The following is a 21,340-nucleotide window of genomic DNA, read 5'->3' on the forward strand; positions in this document are numbered from 1 at the left end:
ATTACTACTACTACTACTACTATTATTATTGATATATTCCCCAAAAATATAAAGTCTATGGGTGGAGAGATAGTTATTACAATTGTACAACTGATGCTCAATATAGCATTAATAAAAGATACTAATCAAAGTACAATGAGTTTTTGTAATATTAAAAAGGAAAAAGAAATATAATTTTTTGAGCTTAACAGCAAAGTCTCCACTGTATTGTTGTTTCTTTTTATTTTTAATATCTATAAAGGAAAAAGAGAAAAAAATCTCTAAAAACGATATAGATAAATACTTGGTTTTTGATTTCCCCCTTCTTTTTTTCCCAACCAATTTGTGGTATCTATTGGTGTAAACTAAAGTTGGTATTTACCTTGCAGTGTAATGTGTAATATATATGGAAGCCGTTCTTGCTTAAATTAAGTTAGACTTCTATTCTGTATGTATACTGTTAGTTTCGCCATTGCTGGATATTCTCCAAGTTTCCAATCAGATATCGTTGGTGCTATATTTTTTCCCCAGTGTTGTGCAAAGTTTGTCCTTGCAGCTGTAAGCATGGATCTTAATAAATTATGGTATTTTTTATTAATATGTTCCTTATACATAGTTAAAAAAATGTGGTTTCATTTCAAATTTAATCCCTAAGATTCTCTGAATAGTGCTGTGTCTTTCCAATACTTTTGGGGTTTTTTTGCATGTCCACCACATATGGTAGAATGTTCCTTCTGTCTTGTGGTATTTCCAGCATTTATTACTATATGATTTGTATATTTTGGCAATTATTGATGGAGTTGTATATGATCTGTGAAACATTTTATACCAGTTTTCTTTCAAACCATAGCTTGGAGTAAATTTTTTCTAGATTTGTTCCATAGTTCTTCCCACTGTTGTATTGGAACTGTTTCCTTGAAGTTTTGCATCCAGTTTATCATACATGTTTTTATTTGTTCTGCTTCCATATTGTATTTAGGTTAAGTTTTTTATATATATGGCCTAATAGGTAGTCTTGATTCTATATAAGCATTTCAAATTCTACCATTTTTCACATTGTCCCTTATTTTTGAGGTCAGATTTTATTCTTCCAGCAATTTGTAGTTAAGTCAGCCATGGTATATTCTGGCCTTTGCTGAGTAGTTCTTGAAGTGTTTTTAATTTATTCATAAGTTCTGGGTGGAGCATATTTGCATATGTAATTGCACTTTTTTTACTGTAGTTATCTCCAACATGAAAAAACATTTAGAGGAGAGGCTAGTGGTGAAATTGTTGGACTTACTATTTTCCTCATGGAATTCCACATTTTTATCAAGCTTTGTCTTATTATGTGCCCTTTCAGGTTTTTATTCTCTTTTGTGTCCCTGTATCATAGTATCCGTGGGCCACATCAGCTAGGCCGGCTCCTTCCAATATTGATGTTCTACTGTTCAGAGATTTAATCCACTCAGTTAACCATGACAAACAGCTTGCTCTGTAATACAGTTTGAATTTGGAAAAACAAGGCTGGCCTCTAGGTTTTGAGTCTTGTAAAATTTTAAGTTTGATTGTAGTTTTTTTCTGCTCCATATCAATTTGCAAACAGATTTTTGCCATTCAGGTACAAGGAGGAGGAAAAACTCAGTTATAATCTGAGTATATAATCTCAGTTATATATCATCTGACTGCTCCAGCTGTTCTGATGGTGCCTGTGTTTGATCAGTCTAAGGTGATTCCTGGCTTGGTGTCTCCTGAGGTTGACTTTACACTGGTTCAGCTGGATCAGCTTCTTCAGAGTCAGAGTGAGTCCTGGGCCATGACATGAAGAGAATCAAGACTCTTGATAGCCAAGAAAACAAGCAAATGGATCATCAAACAAAACAACCCAGAGTTGTCACTTGAGGCACAAATGACCAAGCTGAAATTATTGTAGTTTAGACGCATTATGTGAAGTCCTAGTTCTCTGGAGACGTCTCTAATGGTGGGAGTGGAATGAAAGAAGGAGGAGGACCAGCAGCAAGGTAGATGTACTCAATTACAGTAGTGATGGGTGCATGCTTGGAAGAATAGAAGGGCCAGTTTAGGGACAGATTGTGCTGGAGAAAATCTATCTATGTGGTTGCTAAGAGTCAACACTGACTTGATGGCACATAATCAGCCTTTTGGCCAAACAGCTAAGCCAGTTCATTCCATCTAAGCACAGGGAACTGAAATTGGTCATGAATAAGTTGGGGAAGGTTGCTGACTTCTTGGTGGGGATGGTAGGCTGGAGTGCATCCAGTTCTTAGCTTCAGGCATAGTGGCCATTAGGCTACTGGGAGGCCAGTGTGGCTTCAGAACTTGAATGTGGACTTTGAGTCTAAGTCAGTCCTCATATTGGACTTGCCAAGGATGATGAATTATTTGGATAGCTACAGACAATATCTTAATTGAGATAAAAGATGAAATAAAAATCTTATCCCTAGTCAATAGTTGATTTAGCTGCATATTTAACTTTGCAGGAAGTAGCAGGTACAATTTCAGTGAAATCTAGGAAAGCATCTCATATAAGAATATAAAGAAAATTTGCCTCCTGTATTGATAGAGAAATATAATGAGTCTTTATAATATGTGTTGTTGGATTGATTGATGCATTCATTGTCGATTGTCAGTTATCTATCCAAAATGCTGCAGTTGTTTTTACTGCAATTTACTATAGATGATAATATCTTTTTTTCTATTTTCTTTATTATAAGATGGTTACAAAAAATAAACAGAACCAGAAGAGTGTATAGTGCATTTTAGTACTCCGTAGATGGTAATATGTGGCACACCGGTCATCTTGGCCTGGTAGGATTTTGTTCATGAGTCATTGGAACATGGCAGCTGTTCCTTGGAGACCAAAAGGCATCCTTTCAAATTGAAAGAGGTGGCAAAAGCTTGTTTTGTTTTGTTTTGAATTGGCTTGCCAGTATCCTTTTGTTAAATCCAAGGAAGACAATTAATTGGCTCTATCTAAGCCATCTAGACAGTCATTGACTTGGGGCATTGGAATTTTGATTTCCCCAGTTGGGTTTGGTACCAACACCAACAACATTTATGGATGACTGTTATATCCATTTTGAGCATTTTTAAAATTTCTTTCCCTAATACCTCTTTTAAATATTTATAGATTCTGTAAGCTCACTGTCTGACTGAGCATTCCTAGTATCTATATGATATTCTAATATTTCTGGGAAATATTCCTGGAAACTTTTCAGTACCTTTCTTACTGTTGGGACTGGGACAATTCAGTGTTCATGTGGATTTTTCCTCAGGAGGTTACAAGTATTATATTAGTAGTCTAATAGTTTGGATTCTGTTTCCCTTGGGACTAGAGGGCTGTTCCAGTTTTCCTTCTATCATACAATTTTTCTGATAAATTTGCATGATGTACTTTCCTTTTCCCTTGTTCCAACTCAATCTGATAATTTAAGAGGACTAGTTCTTTTCATAATGTCCGTTGTTTCATGGATGCTCATCAGAAGAGTTGTAGGAAGACAAGAGTGGAGGAGAGTCCAGTAGAGGGAGTTGTAAATGGACACGTAATGCATTTGACCTAAAAGTATTAGCATAAGATTCTTGTATAACCTACAAAAATATTTATATCCAAACAAGATGATCTGTTAAATCTGTTAAGTAATCCTAACATGTTCATATGAATTAAAATCTTTTAATTAATTAAGCTAAGATGGAGCAATAGGTTCTGATATATAGGAAGGCATTCTAAAAAACATGCATTTCTAATATTTTCTTTGCAGACTAGCCCTTTATGTCAAATTTAGAGGATCCTTTGACTTTTTGCTTTTTTATTTTGATTATTTTTGTCCAAGTATTGAAATTGAATATCCAGATACTTCAAATGGCTACTTATACAATTTTATCCAAGCCATTAAAATATATATATGTGTGTGTGTGTATACACACACACACACACACACAAACATACATACGTACACATACATACACGTATGTATATAAAGCATTCACAAGCACATGTTGCTGGTGTTTTCATTTTTACAAATTTGTTTCTGATTTTTCTTTCAGGTGCTCAGATTATTGACTTGATGATGCTTGTGATAGATATAACAAAAGGGATGCAGACTCAGTCAGCAGAGTGCTTGGTGATTGGACAGATTGCATGCCAAAGGATGATAGTGGTTTTGAACAAAATCGACCTTCTTCCAGAGGTTAAGCGACAAGCTGCCATTGACAAGATGACCAAGAAAATGCAGAAGACCCTGGAAAATACTAAGTAAGTAACCTGTCCAACCTATTCACATAATATGAATGACAGCCAGTTTGGTCTAGTGGTTAAAGTAACAGGCTAGAAACCAGGAGACTGTGAGTTCTAGTCCCGCCTTAGGCATGAAAGCTGGCTGGGTGACCTTGAGCCAGTCACTCTCTCTCAGGCTAACTCACCTCACAGGATTGTTGTTGTGGGGAAACTTGGAGGAGGAAGGAGTATTAGGTATGTTCGCCGCCTTGAGTTATTTATAAAAATAATAAAGGCAGGATTAAAAAAATAAAAAAATAAAATGAATTGCCTTGATCTCATTTCCTTTTTTCTGTGCCACTTTAGTAGTGTTTTGAAGAAATTCCTTGAACTGAGTGTACTTTAGTAGAATAAAACATTAAATTGAATATGTTAGTCAGATAAAGTAGAACAAAAGCAGACATTTTGTTGGTCTTTCCTGATGAAGTGCTGAAAGTATGAGAGTCTAAGCCTAGATATCTTCGCCTCTAGGGAACATTCTGGTTGTATTTCTTCTAAAACTGATTTGTTTGTTCTTCTGGCAGTCCATGGTATTTTCAATAATCTTCGCCAACACCGCAATTCAAATGCATCAATTCTTCTTCTATCTTCCTTTTTTAATGTCCAACTTTCACAGGCATATGTGGCAATTGAGAAGGCCATGGTGTGAGTCAGGTGCACCTTTGTTTTTAAACTGACATCTTCTGAAAACTTTAGATAGGTCTTTGATGGCAGATTTTCCCAGTGCAATACATCATTTAATTTCTTGATTACTACTTCCCTTGGCATTGATTGTTGATCCGAGTAGAATGAAATCGTTGACGACTTCAGTTTCTTCTCCGTTTATTGTGACATTGTTTATTGGTCCATTTGTGAATATCTTTGTCTTCTTCACATTCAGGTGTAGTCCGTATTGCTGACTACAATCTTGGATCTTCATCAGCAAGTACTTCAAGTCTTCTTCATATCCAGCAAGCAAAGTTGTATCATCTGCATATTGCAGGTTGTTAATGAGTCTTCCACCAATTCTGATACCCCGTTCTTCTTCGTACATTCCTGCTTCTTGAATTATTTGTTCAGTGTACATATTGAGTAAATAGGGTGAAAGTATACAACCTTGCCACACACTTTTTCCAATTTTGAACCACTCGGTGTCACCGTTTTCTGTTCTAATGACTGCCTCTTGATCCGTGTACAGGTTCCGCATGAGTACAATTAAGTGCTCTGGAATTCCCATTCTTCGTAGTATTAGCCATAACTTGAAACAGAGGTAAACATCTTTCTGGTATTCTTTACATTCAGCCAAGATCCATCTGACATCAGCAATGATATCTCTCGTACCGCATCCTCTTCTAAAACCAGCCTGGACTTCTGGTAGTTCTCGATCGATGTAAGGCTGCAAATGCTGTTGAATTATTTTCAGCAAAATTTTGCTAGCATGTGAAATCAACAAAATTGTTCGATAATTTCCACATTCTGTTTGATCTCCTTTCTTTGGAACGGGCATGAATACAGATCTCCTCCAGTCAGTCGGCCAGGTCCTTGTCTTCCAAACTTCTGACATAGAAGAGTAAGTGCTTCCACTGCTGCATCTGATTGTTGAAATATCTCAGTTGGTAATCCATCAATTCCTGGAGCCTTGTTTTTCGCCAATGCCTTCAGTGCAGCTTGAACTTCTTCCTTCAGTACCAATGGTTCTTGATCATATTCTACCTTGTGAAATAGCTGAACATCGACTAACTCTTTTTTATATAGTGGTTCTGTATATTCTTTCCATCTTCTCTTAATACTACCCGTGTCATTTAATGTATTGCCCATAGAATCTTTAAGGATAGCAACTCGAGGCTTGAATTTTCTCTTCAGCTCTTTCAGCTTGAGAAATGCTGATCGTGTTCTTCCTCTTTGATTTTTTCACTCTAGGTCTTTGCATATTTCATCATAATATTTTTCCTTATCTTTTTGAGCTGCCCTTTGACATTTTCTATTTAGCTCTCTTACTTCATTCTTTCTTCCATTAGCTTTAGCTTCTTGGCATTTAAGAGCAAGTTCCAGAGTCTCATCTGACATCCATTTGGATCTTTTCCTTCTTTCCTGCCTTTTTAATGATCTTTCACTTTCTTCGCATATTATGTTCTTAATGTCTTCCCACAAGTCTTCTGGTCTTCGGTCATCAGTGCATTAATGCATCAAATCTATTTTTGAGGTGATCTCTATATTCAGATGGGATGTTTTCTAGATCATACTTTAGCACTCTTGGAGTTGCTTTAATTTTCTTCAGCTTCAGCTTGAACTTGCACATGAGCAATGGATGATCTGTCCCGCAGTCAGCTCCTGGCTTTGTCTTAACTGATAGTATTGAGCTTCTCCATCATCTCCTTCCACAAACGTAATCAATTTGATTTCTGTGTGATCTATCTGGCGAGGTCCATGTATGCAAAGGTTAATTCTTCTCACCTTCTAGAGGTTTTGTTTTTTGAGACTGTCAATTGAAATATGAATGAGGGTTGACCTATACTTAGACTTTCTAAAGTTTATTATTGAAGTTCTTCATAACAGGCCCTTGAATAAACATTGAGATTGTGGAATAAGCTGTCCTATCTTTTTATGTATAGGTAGTCCTCACTGTATATGTAAACATTTTTTGCTCCTATTACATCACTTTCCACTTATTTAAACTGAATTGTATTTGTCATTTATTTGACCATTTGTCCATTTTAAAGATGCTCTTTTGGTTTTTACCACCCTGAAGAACTTGGTGCCATCTACAGACTTGGCTAGCTCACATTTTACCATGCATGGCGGACTTGTGAAAAAGCTAAAAAAATTGGATACAAATACATACAATGGTACAAAGAATTTTAAAGATTAACACTGAGAAAGAGCCAGATTTCTTTTTACTGGGACTTGTGGATAGCCAGTTAGAAAACTAATGGAAGATTGATTTTGTATATGGTGACTGCGGCAAGATTTTTATATGCACAGTGATGGAGGAATATTGAAATTCCCACAATGGAGGAATGGATTGTGAAGATGACAGAACTGGCAGAAATGGCAAAACTGACCTGTTTGGTCAGAGATAAAATAACTCTGGACTGGAAACCTTTTATGGACTTTTTGCTGAAAAGAGAAAAAGGTGAAGTGATGATTTATGGATGCGATGATTGGAAAAGGTTTAAGCAGCTGAAGGGAGTTTTCTAGTGTTACAAAGGGAGGAGGGATAATGAGTTTGTTTATAACTGTTGAAAAGAATGTCAGAAGTTCTTTTTCTTTTTCTGATTCTTGTTTATTTAGTTCTTTTTCTTTCTTTGCCTTGTTTTTTCAGTTTTTTTCTTTTTCTTTTTCTCTTATTTCTTCTTTCTCTCTTCTTTCTCTACATTGATCTTTTATGTATATAAAACTTGCAGTCAAATTATATATATAAAGGAATTCATAAAGTAATGGCTTAGTTAAAAACAAAGCTTATTAGACTTTTTTTTAATATAGAGCAAGAGAGCAATCTGAAGAATGAAGGCAAGTTGAGCTGTGAAGTCATGAAGATACAGGTCTCACTGCAAAGTTCTTTAAGAACTCAAATGTGTTTAGCTTCTTTAAAAGTTGTATATATCACTGAGAACTAGAAAAAGATAAAAGTAACTGGTTTTTAAAAAAGGATTGATGAAGGATATAGAAAATTACAGGCCAGTAACTTTAATTCTTTTCTTGGTAAACTGGTAGCAAGCATTACTAAGGAGAAAATCTTCATGTGTATAGCAAAATAAATTGTACTGAGGCAGATCTAATGTAACTTTTGCAAGGAGACATCTATTTATTTATTTAATTTTTATCCCAACTTTATTATTTTTATAAATAACTCAAGGCGGTGAATATACCTAATACTCCTTCCTCCTCCTATTTTCCCCACAACAGCAACCTGTGAGGTGAGTTGGGCTGAGAGAGAGGGACTGGCCCAAGGTCACCCAGCCAGCTTTCATGCCTAAGGCAGGACTAGAACTCACAGACTCCTGGTTTCTAGAGACAATTCAATATTATATACTTAGACTTTCAGAAAGCCTCAGCAAGAGCTCCAAAACAAACTTATCAGACATGGGATAAGATGACATCTCTTCTCATGATGCAAATTGAACACAAAATCCAAACTTCACAGATACACTAATGAGGTCTAAGATGACAGTGTAGGATTTCTTAGAATCCTGGTAGTAGTCCAGTGAGAATATCAACTCAAGTGCAATGACTTTTTAAAAGTGCATTCCATGCTAGGAAGCATTAGGAAAATAAAACTTTCAGTACATAGTGCAACATCCCTTAGAACACTGCACGTCAAAAAAAGGATATTCTAGAACTGAAAAAGATATAGAAAAGGGCGATCAAATACTTAGAATATATAGAAATACTATCCTGTGGGAATAATCAGTTTTAGGGTTTCTTAGCTTAAAAAGGAGGGACGCGGTGGCGCTGCGGGTTAAACCGCTGAGCTGTCGATCGGAAGGTCGGCGGTTCGAAACCGCGCGGCGGGGTGAGCTCCCGTTGTTAATCCCAGCTCCTGCTCACCTAGCAGTTCGAAAACATGCAAATGTGAGTAGATCAATAGGTACCGCTTCGGCGGGAAGGTAACGGCGTTCCGAGTCGTCATGCTGGCCACATGACCCGGAAGTGTCTATGACAACGCCGGCTCCAAGGCTTAGAAACGGAGATGAGCACCGCCCCCTAGAGTCGGATTCGACTGGACTTTACGTCAAGGGAAACCTTTACCTTTACCTAGCTTAAAAAGGAGGTGGTAAGGGGAGAAGAATATGATATTTGGTTCTATATATACATGTTATAAAAATAGGCAGATAGCTCTCCCAAAATATTGTGATGCGATAATTCATCAAAGCTGAATGTGGAGAGATTTAGAAATAGATCAAAGGAAATATACTGCATAGTAAACTGAAATTTTGCTGCCATTAATTGTAAACGGTCATCAATTTAAATTACTATAAAAGGGGATTAGACAAGTTCATTGGCAGTATATCTTAAAGCAAGCAATAGTAGCAGGTGTCCTTGTGTCCAGCTTGTGAATTTCCTGGGTGCATCTGGAGAGACCCAAAACGTTGGTGTAGACAGGCTTTTGGCTCAGTTTGTTCAGTTCTGCTAATATCTTTAGTGCCAAAATCTAAAGTTAAAAGTTCATTTTCTATAAATATCTGTAGTTCCTTCCCAGTTTCATGTTTATGGATGGAGGTATTTTTGCTGAGGACACGGCCAAAGATGAAGTAGCAGGTTTGATGCTGCTTAGCTTGTTGAAATCAACCAAGGTTGGATAACTAAAGTCAACTTTAGTTTTTTAAAGTTTTCTTTTCATCAGTATACTATAAAGGTCACCACATGAAATTTCTACTTGTAGATTTAATAGAGAGAAAATCCTATCTTTTAAAGTCTCCTTGAAGATAGTTTTGGAGGACAAGAAAGTCTAAACGAACTAAGCTTTTTTTTGTTAAAGTTGCATCTGGGTTCTTATTGTTGCCTGTTGATAAACTAATATATATAAATGCATTGAGGAATTAGGACTGCAATTTCTCTTTGAAGTCAGGATAAATAATTTGTGAAGTCAGTCTAACTTTGGAATTGTGTAAGAATGTACTTTTTCTAATAACCACAAGACTAAAAACTGCACAAATTATTATTTTACAACAAACCAGGCAAACAGTTTTTCTGAGGTGCTGTTTACTTGTTAGCAAATTTGGGTTACTATACATCTGTGATGCATCTGTTAACATTTCACATAATGGCAACAGATCTTCAGTAAGTTTATATGAAATTGAATATTTATTACAGTACTTAGGTATTCTCAGTTTGCCTTAGAAAACAAAAAGGATTTTCTGGCTTCTACATGAATTGATCTAGATGCAGTACTTTCAAGACCGCATTGGCCTTTTTAGCTGCCTCACATTACTTACTTAGGTTCAGAAGGTGGTTCATTAATACTAGATCTTTCTCATATGCACTGCCATTGAGTCAAGTCTCCCCAGTTCTCTTCCTGTGTCTTTTTTTTTTCTTCCTGTCTAAATGCAAAACCTTACAATTGTCTTTTGTAAACATCATCCTTTTGGATTTGGCCTAATGTTCAAGTGTGTTGAAGTCATTTTAAATTGTGATTTATCCTCTGTGGTATTAACTAATCTCCCTTTTCATCAGTTCCTGCAAGTTTGTGTCATTTGCAAGTAAGATAAGTGCTCCTTGTATTCTATTCTCTAGATATTTATATTTATTTATTTATATTCATTTGTATTCATTTATAAAATAGCTCTGGGCCAAGGATGGAATCCTAGGGTATTCTACTCAATATTTCTCTCCAGGAGCATGCAGAACCATTGATGGGCATTCTTTAGGTGCGAGTGTCCAACCAGTTAACAACTACTTGACCACTATACATCTAACTCATATTTATGCATCCTGTTCACAAGGATGAGATACTGTGTTGAACAGTTTACTGAGATCATGATACACCAAAACACTCCCATGGTCTGGGAACTTACTCTGTGTGTGAGTTGGGCAGCCATAAAAATGTATTAAATAAATAAACAAATTTATTTATTTATTTAATCCCCCCGGCTGCCCAACTCTCATGCAGTGACTCTGGGCAGCTTACAAAATTAAAATCCAAAGTATAAAAAAACCATTGACCCCCCACCCACCCCCCGTGGTGGCTACAAACACAAATTAGCCAGTTGATCGGCTCCATCTGAACCTGGGGTCCCCAGGCCCGTTGACAGAACCATGTCTTCAGGGCCTTTTGAAAAAGTATCAAGGTGGGGGCCAGTCTTATCTCCAGGGGAATGATGTTCCACAGGAAGGGAGCCTCCATGGGCCCTTTTTCATGGTCCCATTTGATGAACTTCCCTCATAGATGGGACCCCAATATACCCTGCCTCCCTGCTCTGGTGGGCTGGGTAGATGTAACTGGGGAAAGGCGGTTTGTCAACTAACCAGGCTCCAAACCATGTAGGACTTTAAAAGTGATAACCAGCACCTTGAATTGGACCTGGAAACAAATAGGCAACCAGTGCAGCTCCCGCAAAAGAGGTGACACAGGTGCAAATCTAGACTTGTGCAAAAAATATGGGGGCCTCTGCATTTTGAACCATCTGAAGCTTCCGGATACTCTTCAAGGGCAGCCCTGTGTACAGCACATTACAGTAGTCTAAACAGGATGTGACTATGCATGGGTAGCTGTGAGAAGGGCACATTGGTCCAGGACTGGGCACAACTGGTGCACAATTTGCAGTTGTGCAAAGGTCCTCCTGGCCACAACTGCCACCTCCTCAAGAAGGAGTCACAAGTCCAGGAGAACCCCCAGATTACACACCAGTTCTGTCTGGGGCAGTGCAACCCCATCCATGACCAAAGATGGCAATTCTTCAAGAACCAAGGAGCCCTGAACCCAAAGCCACTCCGTCTTGCCAGGGTTAAGTTTCAGCCTGTTACTCCCCATCCAGACCTCAACAGCTTCCAGGCACTGAGAAAGGGCAGTTGTGGCATCGCTTAGCTCCCCATGGGCCATATGTTTGATATGACTCGTTATAATGGGGGATGCAAGAGGGAGGAGGAATTCATTATACTAATAGTGTCTGTTCCATTGAAGTCCAGAGTCTTACAGCACAGTTGCTATCCAAAGAGTCCCCCAAGGAACAGAGATGTGGGAGCACTGTGGCTGTGCTGGAAGAGGAAATTTGCAGGATGTGAGGAAATATACATTTATAAGACTAACGGGATTATAGAAGCCTCAACTACAGGCCCAGTGAGGGCATTGGTACATTAAGTTTGAGCCCTTTTACTACTGTAGTGCTCTAATTTGCTCCATGACCCAAAATATGGTGTTTGATTGGCAGATGTTTATGCCAATTTTGATAGATTTAGAAAATAATTTCAATTAAATTGGAATGTAGCTGCAACCTTAGAGTTGACCTCTGCAGCACTCTGTTTCATACCATGTGTTGTCATTCAGTTTTTCATATCAGTGACATTGGCTTTGATCAGTGTTGAACATATTCAGCTGTATGTATGGTTTGTTTTTTTCAACTATAGTAGCAACATTCTTAACAAGGTCTGGAAAACAGTCATTACTAAATTCTACCAAAATATTTTCCTTTGAAGTAAAGGTGTAGTTGCTTATATACTTGGGTCTGACTTGAAATTCTGGATCATTCCTGATTTTTTTTCTGGCCCCCCCTCCAATCTCATATCCATTTCACAGAGGTGTGAGGATATTGTGCCTATAAGAAGACCCCTTCTCAGGTTAAAAGGGACTTATTTTGTCTGAATTTCTTCTTTCTTCTAATTCTCCCCGACAGTAGTCTTCTCTCTCTGCCCAGCTCCTCTGTTCAACTCTTCCTTTAGGGTTCTTCCTACTATACTTGCATCTTTTGCTTTACAAAATTTAAGGATGGTTTACATTTTTGGTTTTTAAGAACGTCTGTCAAGGCATGTAAATTACAGCTTTAGTTCATTTACAGTTTTTTTTACTTACAGTCACATGTGCAAAATGATAACACTTTTATAGGGAACATCAGTTTGATAAAAAGTACTTCTGCTTTTGTTTTACCAGTTAAATATTTTTCTAGACTTGTTGTTGAGCATGCTTTTAAGGCACTTTGCTAGTACCTATCATAACAATGCCAACATCAGTTTTTTCCGGACAGTTTTGATAATGTCCACGAGGCAATAGTTTATCTAGTGTTGATATTACTTAATGATGTATCTTAGATGAATAAACTGAATTTAAATATATTACTCTTAGAAATAGCAATACTTAAACTGAGTAGTCAGGTTAAAACTAATTATTTTTAAAAAGCATTTTTTTGGGGGGGAAATTATACCCCATATGAGATTATTCCATATATTTCTCAAATGTATTTTTTTTAAATAATGCACTGTTTTGGAGATTTACTTAGGGAAATTATTTTCCTAATGTTTTACTCAACAAGCTTCGATTGTTAGAAAAGAATATAGAAATAGAAAAAAACCTCTATGGATATGTTACAGCTGATGAAGATTTCTGAGGCGAGTTCCATGCCTTGTCTATGCATACTTTCCATTCCTTTATTGCTGCTAGGGCATATGAGATACATTATGGATATTGGCCTAAAAGGTGAATGCTAAGCAAACCAGGTATTAATCAGATAAGCTGTAATTTACTTTGCTTATTGGTAATTTGACTCTAGCCTGTTTTAAAAAATGTGCCTAGAATAAATGTTAGTTTAGCATTAAATACATCCTTTCAATGTTGAAGTGATTGAGTTCCTATACCTGAATTTCATTGGCATCATGGAGAAAATAGGAAAGTTACAAACTTGTCTAGGTGATAGTTTAATTATGCTGGTGAGAGCAAAAAAGCAATCTATGATGCTACAGGAAATTAGATTATCATTTTATTATTTCAGAGACGGTATTGCAGGAGGCTACTAGTGTATCCATAAGAAATATGAAAGCCTTCATGTAGGTTCATATTTCAGAGCTCAGATGGGAGGATCTTCAGTGGTTGGGGGCTATTCAAAACTATTATTTCCAGTTATGCCTCTTTAATTTTTAAAACAATTGTTTTAGGAACTAGTTAGCCTTACTGTTTTTGTTAAATTATTGCTAGGGATAGATTGAAATTTAATGATATAGTGATGTTATGTAAATCACAGTGGGAAATGATTTTTAACTTTATTATAAAAATGCAAATAATAACAACTGGTCTCATAGATGGATTTTTTTGGACTAGGTTCCATGGATGTCCTATAGTTTCTGTTGCAGCAAAACCTGGTGGTCCAGAAGCCCCAGAAACTGTGACTCCAGTGGGAGTTTCTGAACTAATTGAGGTATGTATCTTAAAAATGCTATTATTAATATTAATATTATGTGATGGCTAAAGCCTGTTGGCATGAGCAAAATCCTATTTCAGTGGACTGGTAAACAATCCTTTGATAACAGAGTGGTGGAGGCCCATGTAATTTATTTAGTCAACTTATTCCACTTAGATGCCACCAACACCAATCGACTCTGGGCAGTTCACATCATAAAAAAAACACAACAAATATACAAACCCAATAGAGGACAGAGCAATAAACAAAATGGTACATCTGGTCAATAGCAACATTTTGTACAACGAAAACGAAGGGCTCCAATCACCTAACCCAAAGCCTGGGGAAATTTTGGACTTCCGCAGTCCTCTTCATATCAATTCTTCACATTTTCATTAAATGAGATGTTTGGGCTGGTCTAGCTAATGATATTCCAATTTTATGCTGGGGCTCAAGCTAGACCTCTTGTCCCCCACTGACACCAAATGGAACTGCCCTAGAGAAGGGAGAACCACTATAACACTGTACCTCCCAACCTTATCTCCTCAGGTACTCCAGAAGGATGCCATGATTAATAGTATCATTGGCCACTGAGAGCTCAAGGAGGGCCCAGATAGATGCACAACCGCATTCTGATCCTTCTAGAGGTCAACAAGCAATGCCATCTAGGCACTATAACCAGGTCTGAAACCCAACTGAAAATGGTTCAGATAATCCATTTTCTTCAGGTCTCTGGAGCTGTAGGCTGACCATCTTCTCAGTAACCTCCTCTAAAAAGGGGAAGTTGGAGACCAGATGAAAATTGTCTAGTTCTAGTAGATCCAGTGATGACTACTGCCTCTTTCAGAGCAGGTGAAACCACCTTCTCCCTGAAAGAAACATTCACCACTGCATGGCCCAATGACATGTCACCTCTTGGGAAGCCTTGCTGACCAAGAGGGACATGGATCTACAACACAGGTGGCTAAGTTCATACTTCCAAGGATCCTGTCTGCTTCATCAGATCTAACAGATTTGTTGTTCAATCAGAGTTTGCAAGATCAGATAAATGTTAATTTAATTTCTACCCAATGTAATCCTGGAAAAATGACAATTGAAAATAGGATTCATGTGCTTGGTAGAATTTCCACCATCTTTTAGTACGTCTTTCAAGAAACAAAGTTACTGTACATTTTAATAACCACAAGCCTTATACTGTACAAATATTAATCCTTCAGTCCAGTTAATATAGAAGTATGGCTTGTATTAATTTCATCTCCATTTCTGAAATTTTTGTTATTGGGATTTTGGATACAGGATCATAACTGCTTACCCACCCTAAAATTCCTTCTGTCTGTACTTAATTTGCCTTGTGTTTCCATATATGTCTACTTGAAGTAAGCTCCACTGATTTTAGTAGGATTTATTTTCAGGTAAGTATGTATAGAATTGTACTTTTCTCTGTTCATTAATAATTCTACAAGTGAGTTATCTATATTCCCATTTCTTGGGTGAGAGCTGAGACTGGTAAATGCATTATGGCTTGATACATTTACAACAAGTCTTTGGTACTTAATTCTAGACCAGCCTTCCTAATCTGGGTGTCTTCTGGATCTGTAACTTGAACTCCCAGAATTCTCAGAAAGGCCCATGCTGGGTATAAGGGATCATGGGAGTTGAAGATATATCTGAAGGGTATTTGGGGATGTACTGTAATGTCCAAGAAGCATGGTTAAAGGATCAAGTCCCATTATTCACAGATTTCTGATGAGCTCTTGAAATTCTTAAGAAAAAAGAAGAAATATAAGTGAACACAATACAATAAGCCCAATACAAGCTGTTTTTCCTTTTGGGTTCCCCTGCGTAAGAACCACTATCATTCTTATTCTTTCACATTGGTATAAGCTTTGTGACTCAAAAAATTAAATGGTTTCAAGAATGATTAAAATGTTTTAAAATACAGTGGATTTATGCTAGGACATTTTTCAAACGTTTTATATTGAATTTAATAATATATTTATTACTAAATAATTTGAACTTTCTAATATATTACTGTATATAGAATTTACTAATATTTTTCTTTGTGGGTGTGTGTATCTTAGTGTATATATACTATGTATGTACACACATGCATATTATACACACAGACACACACATACATTCATTCATTCTCTCTCTCTCTTAGTAATATATTTCTGGATAGAGCTAGTGGAGAGTGAAACTTCAGATAATGTGTCTTTATTGTTCTTAAACTTCAGCAAAGGATTGTTACCTTGTCGTGGTGCTGGAGCTTGAGCATCTCAATGATGCCATCAACTAAACCGTGAAGGGCCACCCAAGACGGGAAGGTCATGACAGAGAGGTCAGACTAAATGCGATCCCTGGGGAAGGTAATGGCAACCCACCCCAGTATTCTTGCCGAGAAAACTAAATGGATCAGTACAACAAAACTAAATGGATCAGTAGGACAGAGATATGTCGGTATACCATCCTCCCAGGTCGAAAGATGGTCAAAATGCTACTGGGGAGGAACAGAGGATGAGTTCAGATAGCCCCAGACGTGATGACGCAGCTAGCTCAAAGCCGAAAGGACGGCCAGCAGCCAACGGTGCTGGTGGTGAACGGCGAATCCGATATTCTAAGGATCAACACACCATTGGAACCTGGAATGTAAGATCTATGAGCCAGGGCAAATTGGATATGGTTATTGGTGAGATATCAAGATTAAAGATAGACATTTTGGGCGTCAGTGAACTGAAATGGACTGGAATGGGCCACTTCACATCAGATGACCACCAGATCTACTACTGTGGACAAGAGGACCACAGAAGAAATGGAGTAGCCTTCATAATTAATAGTCAAGTGGCTAAAGCAGTGCTCGGATACAATCCAAAAAACGATAGAATGATCTCAATGCGAATTCAGGGCAAGCCATCTAACATCACAGTGATCCAAATATACGCCCCAACCACAGATGCTGAAGAAGCTGAAGTAGAGCAGTTCTATGAGGATCTGCGGCACCTACTGGACAACACGCCTAAAAGAGATGTTATTTTCATCACAGGAGACTGGAATGCTAAGGTGGGCAGTCAAATGACACCTGGAATTACAGGTAAGCATGGCCTGGGAGAACAAAACGAAGCAGGACATAGGCTGATAGAAGTTTGCCAAGACAACTCACTCTGCAGAATGAACACTCTCTTCCAACAACCTAAGAGACGGCTTTATACATGGACTTCCCCAGATGGACAACACTGAAATCAGATTGACTACATCCTTTGCAGCCAAAGGTGGCGGACATCTATACAGTCGGTAAAAACAAGACCTGGAGCTGACTGTAGTTCAGATCACGAACTACTTCTTGCACAATTTAGGATCAGACTAAAGAGATTAGGGAAGACCCACAGATCAGCTAGATATGAGCGCACTAATATTCCTAAGGAATATGCAGTGGAGGTGAAGAATCGATTTAAGGGACTGGACTTAGTAGATAGGGTCCTGGAAGAACTCTGGACAGAAGTTCGCAACATTGTTCAGGAGGAGGCAACAAAATACATCCCAAAGTAAGAGAAAACCAAGAAGGCAAAATGGCTGTCTGCTGAGACACTAGAAGTAGCCCAAGAAAGAAGGAAAGCAAAAGGCAACAGTGATAGGGGGAGATATGCCCAATTAAATGCAAAATTCCAGAGGTTAGCCAGAAGAGATAAGAAATTATTTCTAAACAAACAATGTGCGGAAGTGGAAGAAGACCTCTTCCAGAAAATTAGAACCATTGGAGGTAAATTCCAGGCAAAAACGGGTATGATCAAAAACAAAGATGGCAAGGACCTAACAGAAGAAGAAGAGATCAAGAAAAGGTGGCAAGAATGTACAGAAGACCTGTATAGGAAGGATAACAATATCGGGGATAGCTTTGACAGTGTGGCCAGTGAGCTAGAGCCAGACATCCTGAAGAGTGAGGTTGAATAGACCTTAAGAAGCATTGCTAATAACAAGGCAGCAGGAGACGATGGCATCCCAGCTGAACTGTTCAAAAGAATGGCCATCAGATTGGAAAAAATCAACTTATATCCCCATACCAAAAAAGGGAAACACTAAAGAATGTTCAAACTATCGAACAGTGGCACTCATTTCACATGCCAGTAAGGTAATGCTCAAGATCCTGCAAGGTAGACTTCAGCAATTCATGGAGCGAGAATTGCCAGATGTACAAGCTGGGTTTGGAAAAGGCAGAGGAACTAGGGACCAAATTACCAATATCTGCTGGATAATGGAAAAAGGCAGGGAGTTTCAGAAAAACATCTATTTCTGTTTTATTGACTATTCTAAAGCCTTTGACTGTGTGGCCCATAACAAATTGTGGCAAGTTCTTAGTGGTATGGGAATACCAAGTCATCTTGTCTGCCTCCTGAAGAATCTGTATGACGACTAAGTAGCAACAGTAAGAACAGACCATGGAACAATGGACTGGTTTAAGATTGGGAAAGGAGTACGGCAGGGCTGTATCTTCTCACCCTACCTATTCAACTTGTACGCAGAACACACCATGCAACATGCTGGGCTTGAGGAATCCAAGGCTGGAGTTAAAATCACTGGAAGAAACATTAACAATCTCAGATATGCAGATGATACCACTTTGATGGCTGAAAGCGAAGAGGAACTGAGGAGCCTTATGATGAAGGTGAAAGAAGAAAGTGCAAAAGCTGGCTTGCAGCTAAACCTCAAAAAAACCCCAAGATTATGGCAACCAGCTTGATTGATAACTGGCAAATAGAGGGAGAAAATGTAGAAGCAGTGAAAGACTTTGTATTTCTAGGTGCGAAGATTATTGCAGATGCTGACTGCAGTCAGGAAATCAGAAGACGCTTAATCCTTGGGAGAAGAGCAATGACAAATCTCGATAAAATAGTCAAGAGCGGAGACATCACACTGACAACAAAGGTCCGCATAGTTTAAGCAAAGGTGTTCCCCTAGTAACATATGGCTGCGAGAGCTGGCCCATAAGGAAGGCTGAGAGAAGGAAGATCGATGCTTTTGAACTGTGGTGCTGGAGGAAAATTCTGAGAGTGCCTTGGACTGCAAGAAGATCCAACCAGTCCATCCTCCAGGAAATCAAGCCAGACTGCTCACTTGAGGGAACGATATTAAAGGCAAAACCGAACTACTTTGGCCACATAATGAGAAGACAGGAGACCCTGGAGAAGATGCTGATGCTAGGGAGAGTGGAGGGCAAAAGGAAGAGGGGCCGACCAAGGGCAAGGTGGATGGATGATATTCTAGAGGTGACGGACTCGTCCCTGGGGGAGCTGGGGGTGTTGACCGACAGGAAGCTCTGGCGTGGGCTGGTCCATGAAGTCATGAAGAGTCGGAAGTGACTGAATGAGTAAACAACAAATTGTTCTTAAAAAGCTTAACATAATTTTTGTATTAGACATAGTTGTAAAAATAAAGGACAGGAAATAAAGGACAGCTTTTAATTATCTACTTATATTCTGAGAACAAGTAAGTATCCTTTCTTCCTCAGAGTTCCAAATAGTTATTCTTCATGGTATTGCTGCAGTATTTGCATAGGTGTTGGCAGAAACTTTGCTTTTACATATTTTGCTAACCAAGCTGATTGTGCTGTACCAAACCTTTAAGGCAGAAAATCAAATGCAGTTGCTGCTGCTAAGTCTGCACTTCCTGGGCAGTGCAAACAGTTTATTTGACCTTGGACTGTTCCAGTCTTGTTGCAACAGAAAGCTGTGCCATGGTGAAATCAATCATGCACCTTTTCCCTTCATTTCTTTGTGTCTTATGTGACATTTTGTCAATATACAGGTCTCGTTTTCTCTTGCTTTTAGGTCCTGAAGTCAGAGGCTTATATACCAACAAGAGATCCTTCAGGATCATTCCTTATGGCCATTGACCACTGTTTTTCCATTAAGGGTCAAGGCACTGTGATGACAGGAACAGTTCTTTCAGGCTCAGTTAATATTGGAGACAATGTGGAGATTCCTGCCTTGAAGGTGAGTATATCATTTTTGGCTCTAGAATCTCTAATGAAGAGGGAAAAAGGCCTCTTTTCTTTTCCTTCTCCTTTAGTATTCCATTGACCTAACTAACTTCATTTGGCTTGCTCTGTAGGAACCTAAGAAATCCTTTGGGAAATACTGTACAGAATTGTGTGGTTTTTAATATAGTATTGTTGGCGGGATTCACAAAGAATATGAATTGCAAGGGAAATGGATGCCTGAAGCTGACCTTTCAAAAGGGGAGGCCCCAGAAACAAAGAACATAAAAAGAAAAAAGAAAAAGAACTTCAAATGGCCAAGGCACCTAAATAGAGAAAACATGTTGTCTGATTTTACCGGTGCAGAAAGATGAGAAGAGACCAAATTCAGGATATTTTAATGAAATCAGAAACATCAGATTAATACTATATCTGGCTACAGGGAAAAGTGTCCAAGAATCCAGTTTGTGGTTCAGTCCTTCCTGGAATAAATATTAATATAAGAAATAATTCAAGAAAATATTATTATGACATGGAAAAAAGACAAATAATAACAATACTCTTTCCTTATAATGAAGAAAAAGGCCAGCAAGCAAAGACATGTAAATGAAAAAGTATCAGATTAAAGGATAAATAAAGAATTTCTAAATCCAGAAAACCACTTTCAGTGTTAGTTTGTCAGCTGTCTAAACTCAAATTACAGCCAAATTGGACTTGATGGATGAATTCAGTTTTATCTAAATGTTCCATCATTATATTTTAACAGTAATGTAATAGAGAAAGAAGAATCCAATCCTAGATTTTAAAAACAGAAGTTAGAAAATCCAGTAAGATTTAGTCTGGATGTAGAGAATTGGTATAATTTTTTTATCAACAGGTCAGATTCATTATTAACTTTAAGAAAGGTCCACATTCTGTACTGATACCATTTTTGCTCCCAAACTAACCTTTTGTTGTTGTCTCTGCTACTGACTTAAAAATGTAGAAACCACCACATGAGGCAATTGGTACACATTCCAGCTAGCCAATAGGAAGGAGCAAAAATTCCCATCATCCACTCATGGCCGCTTTTGTTTGTGTATTCATAAGGGGAACTACGAAGTGCCATATTACCATTCCTCTGCTCAATTTATTAAATTAATCTAAAAGGGGAAGTTGCCCAGGAGTTGGTTGGGTGAAGCAGGAGTTTTGCACAGCTTTGCACAGCTCTTGTACTTCTACTGGAAAACCAGATTCAGTACTTACCCTGTTGAACTACTGTTGAGTTGGAAATAAATTGTCTCAGCTGTTGAAGAGAGATGATATTGTGGGATC

At 38.0% G+C, this 21,340-nt stretch overlaps 1 protein-coding gene across 2 annotated transcripts in view; it reads left to right on the top strand.

The window, feature by feature from the left end:
- The window catches only part of EEFSEC (eukaryotic elongation factor, selenocysteine-tRNA specific), a 191,080-nt gene that overhangs the window by 39,655 nt on the left and 130,085 nt on the right, over nt 1–21,340 (top strand). For both annotated transcript variants that reach the window (XM_063291706.1, XM_063291705.1), the window contains exons 2-4: nt 4,024–4,231; nt 13,977–14,073; nt 19,878–20,042. In XM_063291706.1, coding sequence (XP_063147776.1) covers nt 4,024–4,231; nt 13,977–14,073; nt 19,878–20,042 — 470 coding nt within the window. The remainder of the gene's footprint in view (nt 1–4,023; nt 4,232–13,976; nt 14,074–19,877; nt 20,043–21,340) is intronic.

Source organism: Candoia aspera, chromosome 2 (genome assembly GCF_035149785.1).
Source record: "Candoia aspera isolate rCanAsp1 chromosome 2, rCanAsp1.hap2, whole genome shotgun sequence".
NCBI classification, from domain to species: domain Eukaryota; kingdom Metazoa; phylum Chordata; class Lepidosauria; order Squamata; family Boidae; genus Candoia; species Candoia aspera.